Source organism: Scomber scombrus, chromosome 22, assembly GCF_963691925.1.
Source record: "Scomber scombrus chromosome 22, fScoSco1.1, whole genome shotgun sequence".
Lineage (NCBI taxonomy): Eukaryota > Metazoa > Chordata > Actinopteri > Scombriformes > Scombridae > Scomber > Scomber scombrus.
This window is the reverse complement of record NC_084991.1, coordinates 19652286-19663299: the sequence shown is the minus strand read 5'-3', so window position 1 is coordinate 19663299 and position 11014 is coordinate 19652286. Positions and strand designations below refer to the sequence as shown.

General features: G+C 40.2%; 1 protein-coding gene across 1 annotated transcript in view; it reads right to left on the bottom strand.

The window, feature by feature from the left end:
• Nucleotides 1-10294: 10294 nt before the first annotated feature.
• cacna1c (calcium channel, voltage-dependent, L type, alpha 1C subunit) overlaps nucleotides 10295-11014 on the bottom strand; it is a 188755-nt gene continuing 188035 nt past the window's right edge. Inside the window, exon 52 of the mRNA XM_062444064.1 lies at nucleotides 10295-10907. Coding sequence (XP_062300048.1) covers nucleotides 10419-10907 — 489 coding nt within the window. The 3' untranslated portion in view covers nucleotides 10295-10418. The remainder of the gene's footprint in view (nucleotides 10908-11014) is intronic.

Below are 11014 nucleotides of genomic sequence, written 5' to 3'. Positions count from 1 at the left end.
CTTATGATTAAAAGTAGAGAGCGGATGCAGGGACGCGGAGACATTCGTGTTTCTACTGAGGACGAGCTGATTTAACACCAGAAGTCTGCATTGAAAAGTTGCTGCTACACCCCTAGAACCACTAGCTGGTACAGAAAACTCTCCTCAGTCAACAGCTCTGCTCCTCTCAGTAAAAGTGAAACATGAAAAGCAATCTCAATATTGAGACTTTCAGCGTTTCATATGTGCAAATAGGGATCTTCTTTATGATTATAACATCGATACTACAATGACTGGCGAACGCATGAGGCTTTTGAGGTCCAAACAAAACTTAACAGTCGTCCTAAATGTTGACATAGAGAGGTGCTGCTACACAATGACTTTTATATATACTATCAGATATCTCTATATCTAGTGGGCAAGCAAATTTTTCAGCTATAACTGGTTTCATTTTCACGCTCACCAGCCACAGAAAAAGGTAATATTTTTGTCTCTTAACACCGCTGTCTCTTAAGTGAACAAATCCAATGTTCCTTAAAGTGAGTGGTGAAGACTTTACATGCGTCAATGAGAAGTGTCATGCATGAACTTGCTATATGAAAAAAAAAAAAAAAAAAAAAAATCCAACCATTTGAGTGTTATAATGAGCCAGTGTAGTACAATATGCAAAGGGTTGGTTTTAGATATTTTGAGTGAAATGAAACAGGGTTGACTTTGCCGACAAAATCCCTACAATTACTTTTAATTTGTTCAAATTTTTGTGGGCTGGAAATATAAATTCTGCACTGTGTCAAATTCAACAGTGAATTTTCACTCATCTGCATCATCTGCCAAGTGTGATGCCTGGTTTCTTGATCATAATTATTCCAGCGTGTCTATAGTCTGTCACAATACTTTTAACCTTAATCTTATAATTGTAATCCGAATGCATGTAATGTAATCTGTTACTCTCTAAAAATCCTGTTTATGCACTGGCAACAAAACAGACAAAGGCAAGTTTTCACTCAAAGGAAACTTATCAATAGTGATTTTTCTAAACCTAATGAAACATCCAACTGATGGTAAAACCAAGAAGTTTTATATAGAAATTGCAATCCTGTAGAATGTAATACAATCCATAGTAAACCATGATACCTGCACACCTGGTGTAGGTTCTTTTAATCCTCCTCCAGACTGCAGCATCCAGCTCCAAGCTGCCATTTAATATCTTATAATTTAGATATAGTTTTTTCTAGATATAATATCTAAAATAGAACAAACTTGCAAAATAAAATGGTATTTCGTTATACATTCTCCTTTTCACTGTCTGTTCCATTTGCCAAAGCCTTCATCATCATCATCATCATCACCATCAGCATCAAATTAACATCTGTACAACAAAACAAAGAGATGATGCTCTCCTGTTTCTCCAGAAAAAAAGGGAATTCATATGTTTAATTAGGTTTCATTAGTTTCATTAGAATCCTACCACAACAGGCTATGATGATTTTACCTTGAGAGAAAAAGGAAAATAAAATCTATATTCAAAATAGTCATCTTAAAATATTTTTTTTTTGGTCAGGATCAAGCAATGATCAACCAACACTTCGGTTTACAAGAAAATATAATGAACATCTGTTGGACGGTGGCGGATCCATGAGAGGAGTGACCAACAACCCTTTCTCTCTGAAACTGAGAAGTTAATGATAAACTCACTAATCTATTCATTTTTAAATGTTTTAAAATACTATTTTAGTTAAAGTGTGTTAGATGACATCTGTATAGCAGCTCTTCCACACAAACATAACATCTGTATGTCATCACTGTAAAAAGATGGCATCATGCAAAATATGAATTCAACATTTTTTAGATAAAGTTATCTGACATATACTTTTGCTCCATTTAATACTGTTAAAATAAGTTGACAAAGAGCTCCATATAATAAGGTTTGAACGGATTTTCTCTGCACAGATTTAATTCAAGTCCTCCAAATTCATTCTTGGAAGAAAATAAATACAAGCTACATGATTTTCATGGCTAAAAGCATAGAGAGGTCTAGTCCTTCACAGGTGGAATTTTTTGGTTAGACGTCTTTAGTTTGCTGAAATAGAAGAATGTCCGTGTGTGTAAAAAGTGCACGGTGAATGTGCACGTATCGCTGATGTAGGACTAGTTAAAGAGAGACAAGTCCCTCGATGCTACAGTAAGAAAATGTCCAGACTCTGACCCGTGCAGACAGGTTGCTGGTAAGGTTAACGTCTTTCAGCCCACTTCACAAAACATAAAACAAACATAAATGCATGTTTAGATCTTTTACGTCAAACTGAACAGAGGCTATCAAGGTTCAACATTAACACCACCCACTGCTGACCAGTAGAGAAACATATTCATTTTTATGTTTTTGGAAACCCTTGGATTACAAAGGAGGAATGGATAGAGCAGGTTTGGATATCCTCAACACAAGCCAAAGCAGACTGCATGACACTCTGGGAAATGTCCTTTTTTTATAGCTAAACAAAAAATCTCTGGTGAAGTCTAAATACTAATAAAAAACTGTGAAATAGACTTTAGACCGTAGTCTTCGAATCATCCAAATGTTGTGAAAATGTCCTAAAGGCTCATTCTTATATACCATCAGTTAAAATATACAATGTTCCTTCTTCAATAAATGTAATTACAATATTCCCTGCTTTTTCATTTTGGTCAAAATACAGTCAAAGTGGGACTTTGATCAATAAATTCATACTGACGCTACAGTCAGTAGGCCTGTAGAACACATTTTATTTTTATGACCATGACTTCACTATATTGCCAAATACTTTAAGTGTCCTGTCTTTTCCTTACATTAACATTCTGGTGATTAAATATTATATATTCATAGATATCTTGCTATATATATGGTGTATAAAAATATACAATCATTGGCTAGTGGTGAGACAAAAGATATGGACCAATACTTTATACCCCCTACAGAGAGAGACCCATGCACATCAAACATCACTTGGATATATAATTCACCATGTGAGAACTTAAACCACCCTGAAATCCAAACATGATCAAATAAAAACGTCCAAACTCCAAACCTGCAGGATTCTTACTCAGCTCAAGACACCCACTGCTGCTTTCTATTGTCATCAAACGCCAACTAGATTGTCAACTGTCAGAAATCAGAAATCAAGCAATCATCTATTCTAGCTTTCATTCAAGGAAATGACTTGTAATTCAAAAACTCCTTTGGTGGCTGTAGGTTTTAGTTTAACTGGCAGAGGGCATAGATGATAGATTGCCAACTAGTTATCTAAAGAGAGGTGGAGACCACAGGTACATAAACACACACAATAGACCTCTCCTTTAACCCTCCTGTTGTCCTCAAAGGGAGGAAGGAAGGGAGGAAGAAGGAAGGAAGGGAGGGAGGAAGGAAGAAGCAAGGAAAGGGAGTAATGAAGAAGGAAGGAAAGGAAAGAAGGAAGGGACAGAAGGAAGGAAGGAAGGAAGGAAGGAAGGAAGGAAGGAAGGAAGGAATGATGGACAGATGGAAGGATGGACAGATGGAAGGAAGGAGGGAAGGAAGGAATGATGGACAGATGGAAGGAAGGAAGGGAAGAAGGATGGACAGATGGAAGGAAGGAAGGAAGGGAGGGAGGAAGGAAGAAGCAAGGGAAGGGAGTAATGAAGAAGGAAGGAAAGGAAAGAAGGAAGGGACAGAAGGAAGGAAAGAGGGAAGGATGGAAGGAAGGAAGGAATGATGGACAGATGGAAGGAAGGAAGGAAGGAAGGAAGGAAGGAAAGGAGGAAGGAAGGAAAGGTGGGAGGAAAGGAAAGAAGGAAGGGAGGAAGAAGGAAGGAAGGGAGGAAGAAGGAAGGAAGGAAGGGAGGAAGAAGGAAGGAAGGAAAGGAGGGAGGAAGGAAGGAAGGAAAGGTGGGAGGAAAGGAAAGAAGGAAGGGAGGAAGAAGAAAGAAAGGGAGGAACGAAGGATGGAAGGGAGGAAGGAAGGAGGAAGGAAGGGATGAAGAAGGAAGGAAGGAAGGGATGAAGAAGGAAGGAAGGAAGGAAGGAAGGAACAGTCCAAACAGACGGGGTCAATTTGACCCGGGAAGACGACACGAAGGTTAATGGACAATGTGACTTGTCAAACTCAGGCGTAACTAATAACGTCTGCATTCGATCTCAGAGTTCCAGATCGTGAAAAGCTTTTTTAAAATGAGTCCAAACAGCAGCCTTCAGACATGTATTATTTTTCCCTTCACATTTCTTAATTTTTAAATTAGAGCTATTTGAAAACTTTCTCCACAATGCGAGATGGTAATTAAAGTGAAGAAATACACATTCCTGCTCTTCTTATGTGTTCTTTGGCACAAAAATAGTCAAATGTAGGAATGTTGACTCAGAAAAATACCAAAACTCTAATTATTGTGTAATAGTAGAATAATATAAACTCCAGTATACTGAATACTGGCCATCATGAATGTTATAAACTGTATATGTGAATGTCTTGCTGACCAGTCAACATGTCTTTAGAGGGACGGGTCTATTCCTGACAGGATGAACAAGAACAAACAGTTAAACAGTGGATTTTTAATATTGACCACTTCATGTATCTACTTCACTTTGTGCTTCAATGCAAGTAAGCAATGAACTTTGTATGTGCACCATCTCTGTGCTCCTGCCAGGGTGTGTGTGTGTGTCTGTCCTGAGTCTGGATTTAAACCCACCTACTGTATATACCTCCTGACATAATTTGAGTGAATTACTAATTTGGTCCTTTTCATGAGAATCTTGAAGCTGGTCTGACTTCTACATGTCAGATGAGGAAAGTGTAAAAAATTTGAAGTGAGACAAGAGACTGAGGATACACATACATACGAGTCAAAGGTTTGGACACACTTTCTCATTAAAGAGAATGGGAAGGTGTTGATACACACACACACACACACACACACACACACACACACACACTCACTCACTCACTCACTCACTCACTCACTCACTCACTCACTCACTCACTCACTCACTCTGTCTCTCTCTCTCTCTCTCTCTCTCTCTCTCTCTCACACACACACACACACACACACACACACACACACACACACACACACACACACACACACACATTTCTACACTTTTGTTTTATTTTAAATTTTTATTTTTAATATTATTATAATTTTGCTTTATTTTTAAGGAAATTATTTTTTTTTTCTTTTTCTATTTCATAGCTATTTTGTTTTTAATTTAACTTGTGAATTTTAATATAGCTAGAGGCCCTGTATAAGCCCCTTTTGGGTTTCTTGCCGCTACCTTGCACCTTTCTTTTGTTGCTATTTCTTTATCTTTTTTCCTTTTTGTCTTATTATTGTGCAAAATAAAAAACTTCAAACTTCAATGGGAAGGTGTGTCCAAACCTTTGACCGGTACTGTAGGTAAACAATTAGTGACACCTCTCTTAATTGTCAAGAGTACAAATACTATAATTTTTTAAAACCTCTCATGTTTTGACAACTGTTTAAACTCAAATAATGATCTAAGAGCCCATAAGATATGCAAAATCACCTTTCAAGAAATACTGACTTCAATCATACAGTATGTACACCAAATAGAAAATAGCTACTCTGTCATAATGTGATATGATAATTAACCTGAACGTGACTAAACGACTGCAAAAACCTGGCAACGTGTGAACCTCATGCAATTCTAACTGCAAATAAACAAGAGAAAGGGATACAGCCGAAAAAAGTATTGAGTCAGGGAGGTAAAAGTTAGTTGTTTTTGCTGCTGAATAATCAAAAAAATCAATGATCAGCTTTTCATTTTTGGGTCTCCGCTGGTTGGATGTTAAACCACAAGCAAAAAACACCAATTTCACATCGCTGTCTCAACACATATTTTTTTTTGGAGTGAAGATGCAGATCCAACACTCCGGCACGTCAAAGATAAAATAAATACATCTTTACTATACTGCACTGCAATGTACCTGATTTCAAGTATGTTAGGTTTCTCTTGCATGGAAACCACTGAGTTGACTTTAAAATGTAACAAACAGAAGAAAAGAAAAAAACACATGATCCTTGATATTGAATTTTTTCCCCCCCGCCTCACTTTCACAAGTAGATTTACTTCAGGGAACCTTGTATACAGTCATAGTTATTGCATTGTTTTTGCATATCTTGTGGGATGCAGGATTACACCCCACCGTATACTGCAACACAACACCTCATAGTTCATGCTAACCTGTATAGAAACAAAAACTGCAATGCTGCTCGACACCACACGGGGGAACCACACACAGGCCTCTGAATCTCTCTCACCAGCTTCTTCTGTAAAACCAGAGAGCCTCATTAACAGACACAACTTTAAACCTGGTTTGACACCTATATACCATGTAGGGTTACTCTGTGATGTGTGCATATAAGTAAATGAGTGAAAGTGAAAGTGAAGATTCTGTGTTGGATAATTCATTGAATATTTAACGGGGAGAAGAAGGTTTCCTGTCTTTTTAAATTCAGGTGTAACAAAACTATACTATGACTAATTCTCAACTAAGTGTGGAAACATGACCCCAAGCACAAGAGTATAAGTGTGCTAACTTAAGTGTAATAACATACATTAACATTATCGACCAATCCTGAAATCTGACTTTCAATATTGAGACAAACAAAAGCAGCTTATACAGAAACTGATGTGAGCCACTAGATGCAAAACAAATAGCTATATATCCAATAGTTAGCTTATGGTACCAAATTACTTCAATAAAGAAGAGTGCTTAGTTTAATGAGGTGTATCAATAAGAAAGAACACAATGGTGATGATGTTGTTTTTCTAGAGCAAGAGGATCATTGATAAGAAAAGACTAAATGTCAGGGAGGGGTATCCTACTGATACCACAGACTTCTTTAAGGGGTTTGCAGTTTGGCCGTAACCACAAAATAACGATAGCACTGCCACTAAAGACACATTCAACATTCACATTTAGTTTGCATAATAATGTCAGAAGTCTGTTACTGGCACAGGATGCAGTGTATGGCAGTGTGTTCATGCATACCCTTCCCTGCCAAAAAAAACTTACTCTGCTGAATATGTAGGAATGAGAGCGCTGCAGCGAGTCCTTAAAGGTAAATACTTAAAAACAACAACAACAACAACAAAAAAACAACTGAAACACTAATTACCATGACTTGGCATGTGATATCGGTCTGGGTGGGAATTCAATGCAATTTTAATTGAAATTTCAGAGGACAACAGCAACTTTAAAAAAATCCCTCTGAGAGTTTAAAGTAATGTTTTTAATGTTTTAAGCCAGACTTTTTGAATTTATTGACCTACTTAAAATACTTTTTCATCTGTGTTGACTTGATCCATTGCAATTTAATAAAGATACAGACCTTTAATACTTGATCTGGTTGATTTGGCATTGAGATTTGATGTTTTTTTCAAATTTGTAGTGGCTAATAAAAATGGAAATCCTAAAAAAAAATCTTGTTACAATCTTGAAATTGGTACCACTAATGTGATTTTTGACAACAGTAATGATTTCTGATCAGTGTGAAACGTGGACATGTGCCTTGTGTAATGTACTGACGCCTGAGTACCATACCTGGCTACGGCCATAAGCATGACCGTATCTAATCTGAAGCGAATCCAAAACTACACTAGAGAAAGAAACTATTATAGAGAAAAGATCAATCAAATGTTGTCAGCATGCTGCCTAGAAGCCATTAGACAAAAAAAAAATTAAAATAACAAACAAAAGGGAATCCTCCATAATACAACTTCCTACTGAGCTCACAGTTTTCTGATCAATATCCAATAATTCATCCCACTAACCAATTATCATATCTTCTAAATTACCAATAAATGAATTTTTTCCATTAATAATTTTTTTCAGAAATGACAAGAAAATGAGTTTATCTCTAAGAATGATAATAAATCAGAATCTTTTAGTGATGTGAGCAGACCTCAGACAAAGAGATGTGTCTTGCAGCATCTGTACACCAGCCCTAATAGTTCATTTGCAGATTTTAATTATGATAGAATGATAACTGTGGGTTACGACTGGACGATCGGGACATCACCACCCTAGTTCATTCACCACATGTCACTGGGGTGTTTCTGCTATTCAGAGCAACCATCCGCCATGAGGACGAAAAAGCAGCAATCGCCAAAAGGCCGGTAACCATCTGGCCGAGCTGCGATGCCGAAACTCATCGCCCATTATGAACTTAAAACTTCTTAACCTTTGACCTTGCAGGAGACATAACACCTATCTACGTCTACACAGGAAAAAAATAGTTATGTGATGATTAATTTTTTCGAAAGATAGAAGAGTGGCTTTTGACTCTGCAGCTTGGCTAAAAAGTAAAAACTGTGCTAAAGAAATCACAAAAGCTTTGGAAGCATGCCTGTCCATGGTAACCCTGTGTTAAGGAGGCCCATTATCACACACGCCCTCACCCGCACCCGCACACACACACACACACACACACACACACACACACACACACATTTGTAATGCTACCTTAATTTACTGTCTAGGCTTAAAATCAGCTTTTTAGAATACATAAGTAACCACTCGAGCACAGGCACGCACACACACACACACACACACACACACATACACACACACATACACACACACACACACACACATACATTTTTTTCTCTTCTGGGAAAAATAAATAAATAAATAGATACAATCTGTAAAAGGTGCATACTTTTAGAGAGAAAGACCCCCCCTTTTAGATACACACGCTATCTCTCACACTCATACGCGCACACATCCTGTACTAAAACGCAGACACACACATGCACGCACAAATATAGTTATACACTCACACACAAACACTACGCCCTGCTTCGATACTTAAAACCTCTTAAAATTCTCCTAAAATAAACCGAGCAAAAATACATTTATAAGACCAGCACCCCGATTATGCAAACAAATCAAGGATAAATTAAACCAATAACATCATGAATATAAAACAAAATAGTCATGGCTAGCCAGTTTTGCACAATATTGAACTGTTAAATACATAGTGGGCGTGGTCTGTAGAGAGAGTGTGTGGCAGCAATCCAATAGGATTCCACGCTGAGAGGAAGAGGAGGGTCTTGGACAAGGAGGTGAGACTGACTGACGGACAGATCCTCTGTAGATCCATGCCCAGAGTCTGTTTTCTTTTCAATCTGCCACTCCCCTTCTTTCCTCCACCCTCCGTCTCTTTTGCCCTGTTCGACACACACGCCTCCCCGAGGGCAGAAAAAGCAAAAACCCAGCGATGGAAGGAGAGGGATGGTGGAATAACCAAAGGGGAGGGAGGAAGGAGAGAGGGAAAAGTGAGGAACGGCGAGGTATGAGGCAGAAAAGGGGGCTCGCTGTCTCTGCTTAGCCACCAAATGCCCCTCCCATTTCCTGCTGGGGGCAGGATGTGGGCGTGGTCAAATGAGGAAAAGCAGCGGAGGAGGCAAAGCCAGGTCAAGGTGAGTTTGTCTCTCGCTGGCGTGACCAGCGAATAAAAGAGCTGGCTGGCTTCCTGTTGGCCAGAGAGTGTCTCTGCCTGTGGCCCCCTTCAGCAGCCCTGTTGTGGCTGTTGGTCCATCCCTCAAATCCTTCCCCCCTTTGGCTGGGGGTGGTGTGTCACCTTAATCCCAACCCCCGGCTGGCAGGGCTGTGCTCCAAGGTTCCTTAGCTTTGGAAGAGGAGGAGAAATGAGATTTCAAACAGGGTTTTCCTTACCCCTGTTTACTCAATACAGCGCTTCATCATCAGTGAACCAAGAAGGAGGAGTTGACCTTTGACGTCAAGTGGGTGCAGTCAGATTTGAATCCTTAACTGACCCCCCCCACACAAGCTGGTCTGCTGTCCCCTACCTGGCTTTATGGCGGCCAGACAAACAACAATAACACAACACCAAAGTAGGCATAGGAAATGAAAACAATTAACACACTATGTCGAATGCAGGAAGTCCATATAAGGGCGTCCTGCTTCTGTTGTTTCCTTTCTACCTTTCCTTCATCTCTCCTTTCCTCCGTCTCTACTTTTCTGCTCTTCACACTTTGAGGACATGATAAAACTGTGAGGCACTTTAGAGACACACTCAGACACGTGTGGAGAACACGCGCACACGCAAATGTGCGTACAAATAGAGAAAATCATAGACCACACACACACACACTCAACAAGCATACACTCAGATAGTATAGAGTATAGTGTGGTTTACTTTACTACAAACATTCAAACATACAAACTCATATAAACCAACAAATTCTTTATCAGGTGTTTAAGGTTGCGTCACTGGCCGCCATTGTCCAGAGCAGATATGCCTGGCAGAGAGGCAGACAGTGTGTGTGTGTGTGTGAGGGGCGGGGACAGACAGAGCCAGCCGCGGCGCTGTTACCCAGCACTGACAAGCGTCAGTCTCTGATGATGTCAGAGGGGCCAGTCGGCCAATCGAACCCGTTGAGCCGACTCCTACAAACTTGTCACGCACTCCAAATCTTCGTCCTCCAACAGCCCGCTGTTCCTCTGCCGCGCTCCTCCAATCACAACTGAGCTTCTGTGGTGCTCCTCCTCCCTCCCTACCACCTCTTCTTCCTCCTCTTCTTGTCCCGTCCCTCCTGCTAAAAGCTCTTGCCGCTCCTCCAATGAGGATGGCTCATGGATGGAGCCTCTGCTGCTTCCAGCCTCTCCCCCGTCTTCACTGGGAGTCAAGCTGACCGCTCGTTCCCTGTGTGTTGCTGTTGCTGTGTGGAAGGGGAGGATGTTGCCGTTGGGGCTGTGCTGGGAGGTGGAGGAGGTGCTGGATGTGGCGTTTGTGGTGGTGTTGCCATTGAGAATGTTGTTGGCGGCGTGCTCCATCTCCTCGATGGTCATATCGCAGGCATCGGCCAACTCAGCTTTGGTGGCCTCAATGAAGGATGGGTCCTGGGCGAACTGGCCCAAGCCCTCTGATATTAGCACCTTGAGGGGGGGAAAGAGAAAGAGAGAAGGAGAGAAGGAGAGAAGGAGGGAGAGGAAGGGAGGAAGATTGCGGGGAATGGGTGATGGAGTGGGGCAGGTGGAAGGAG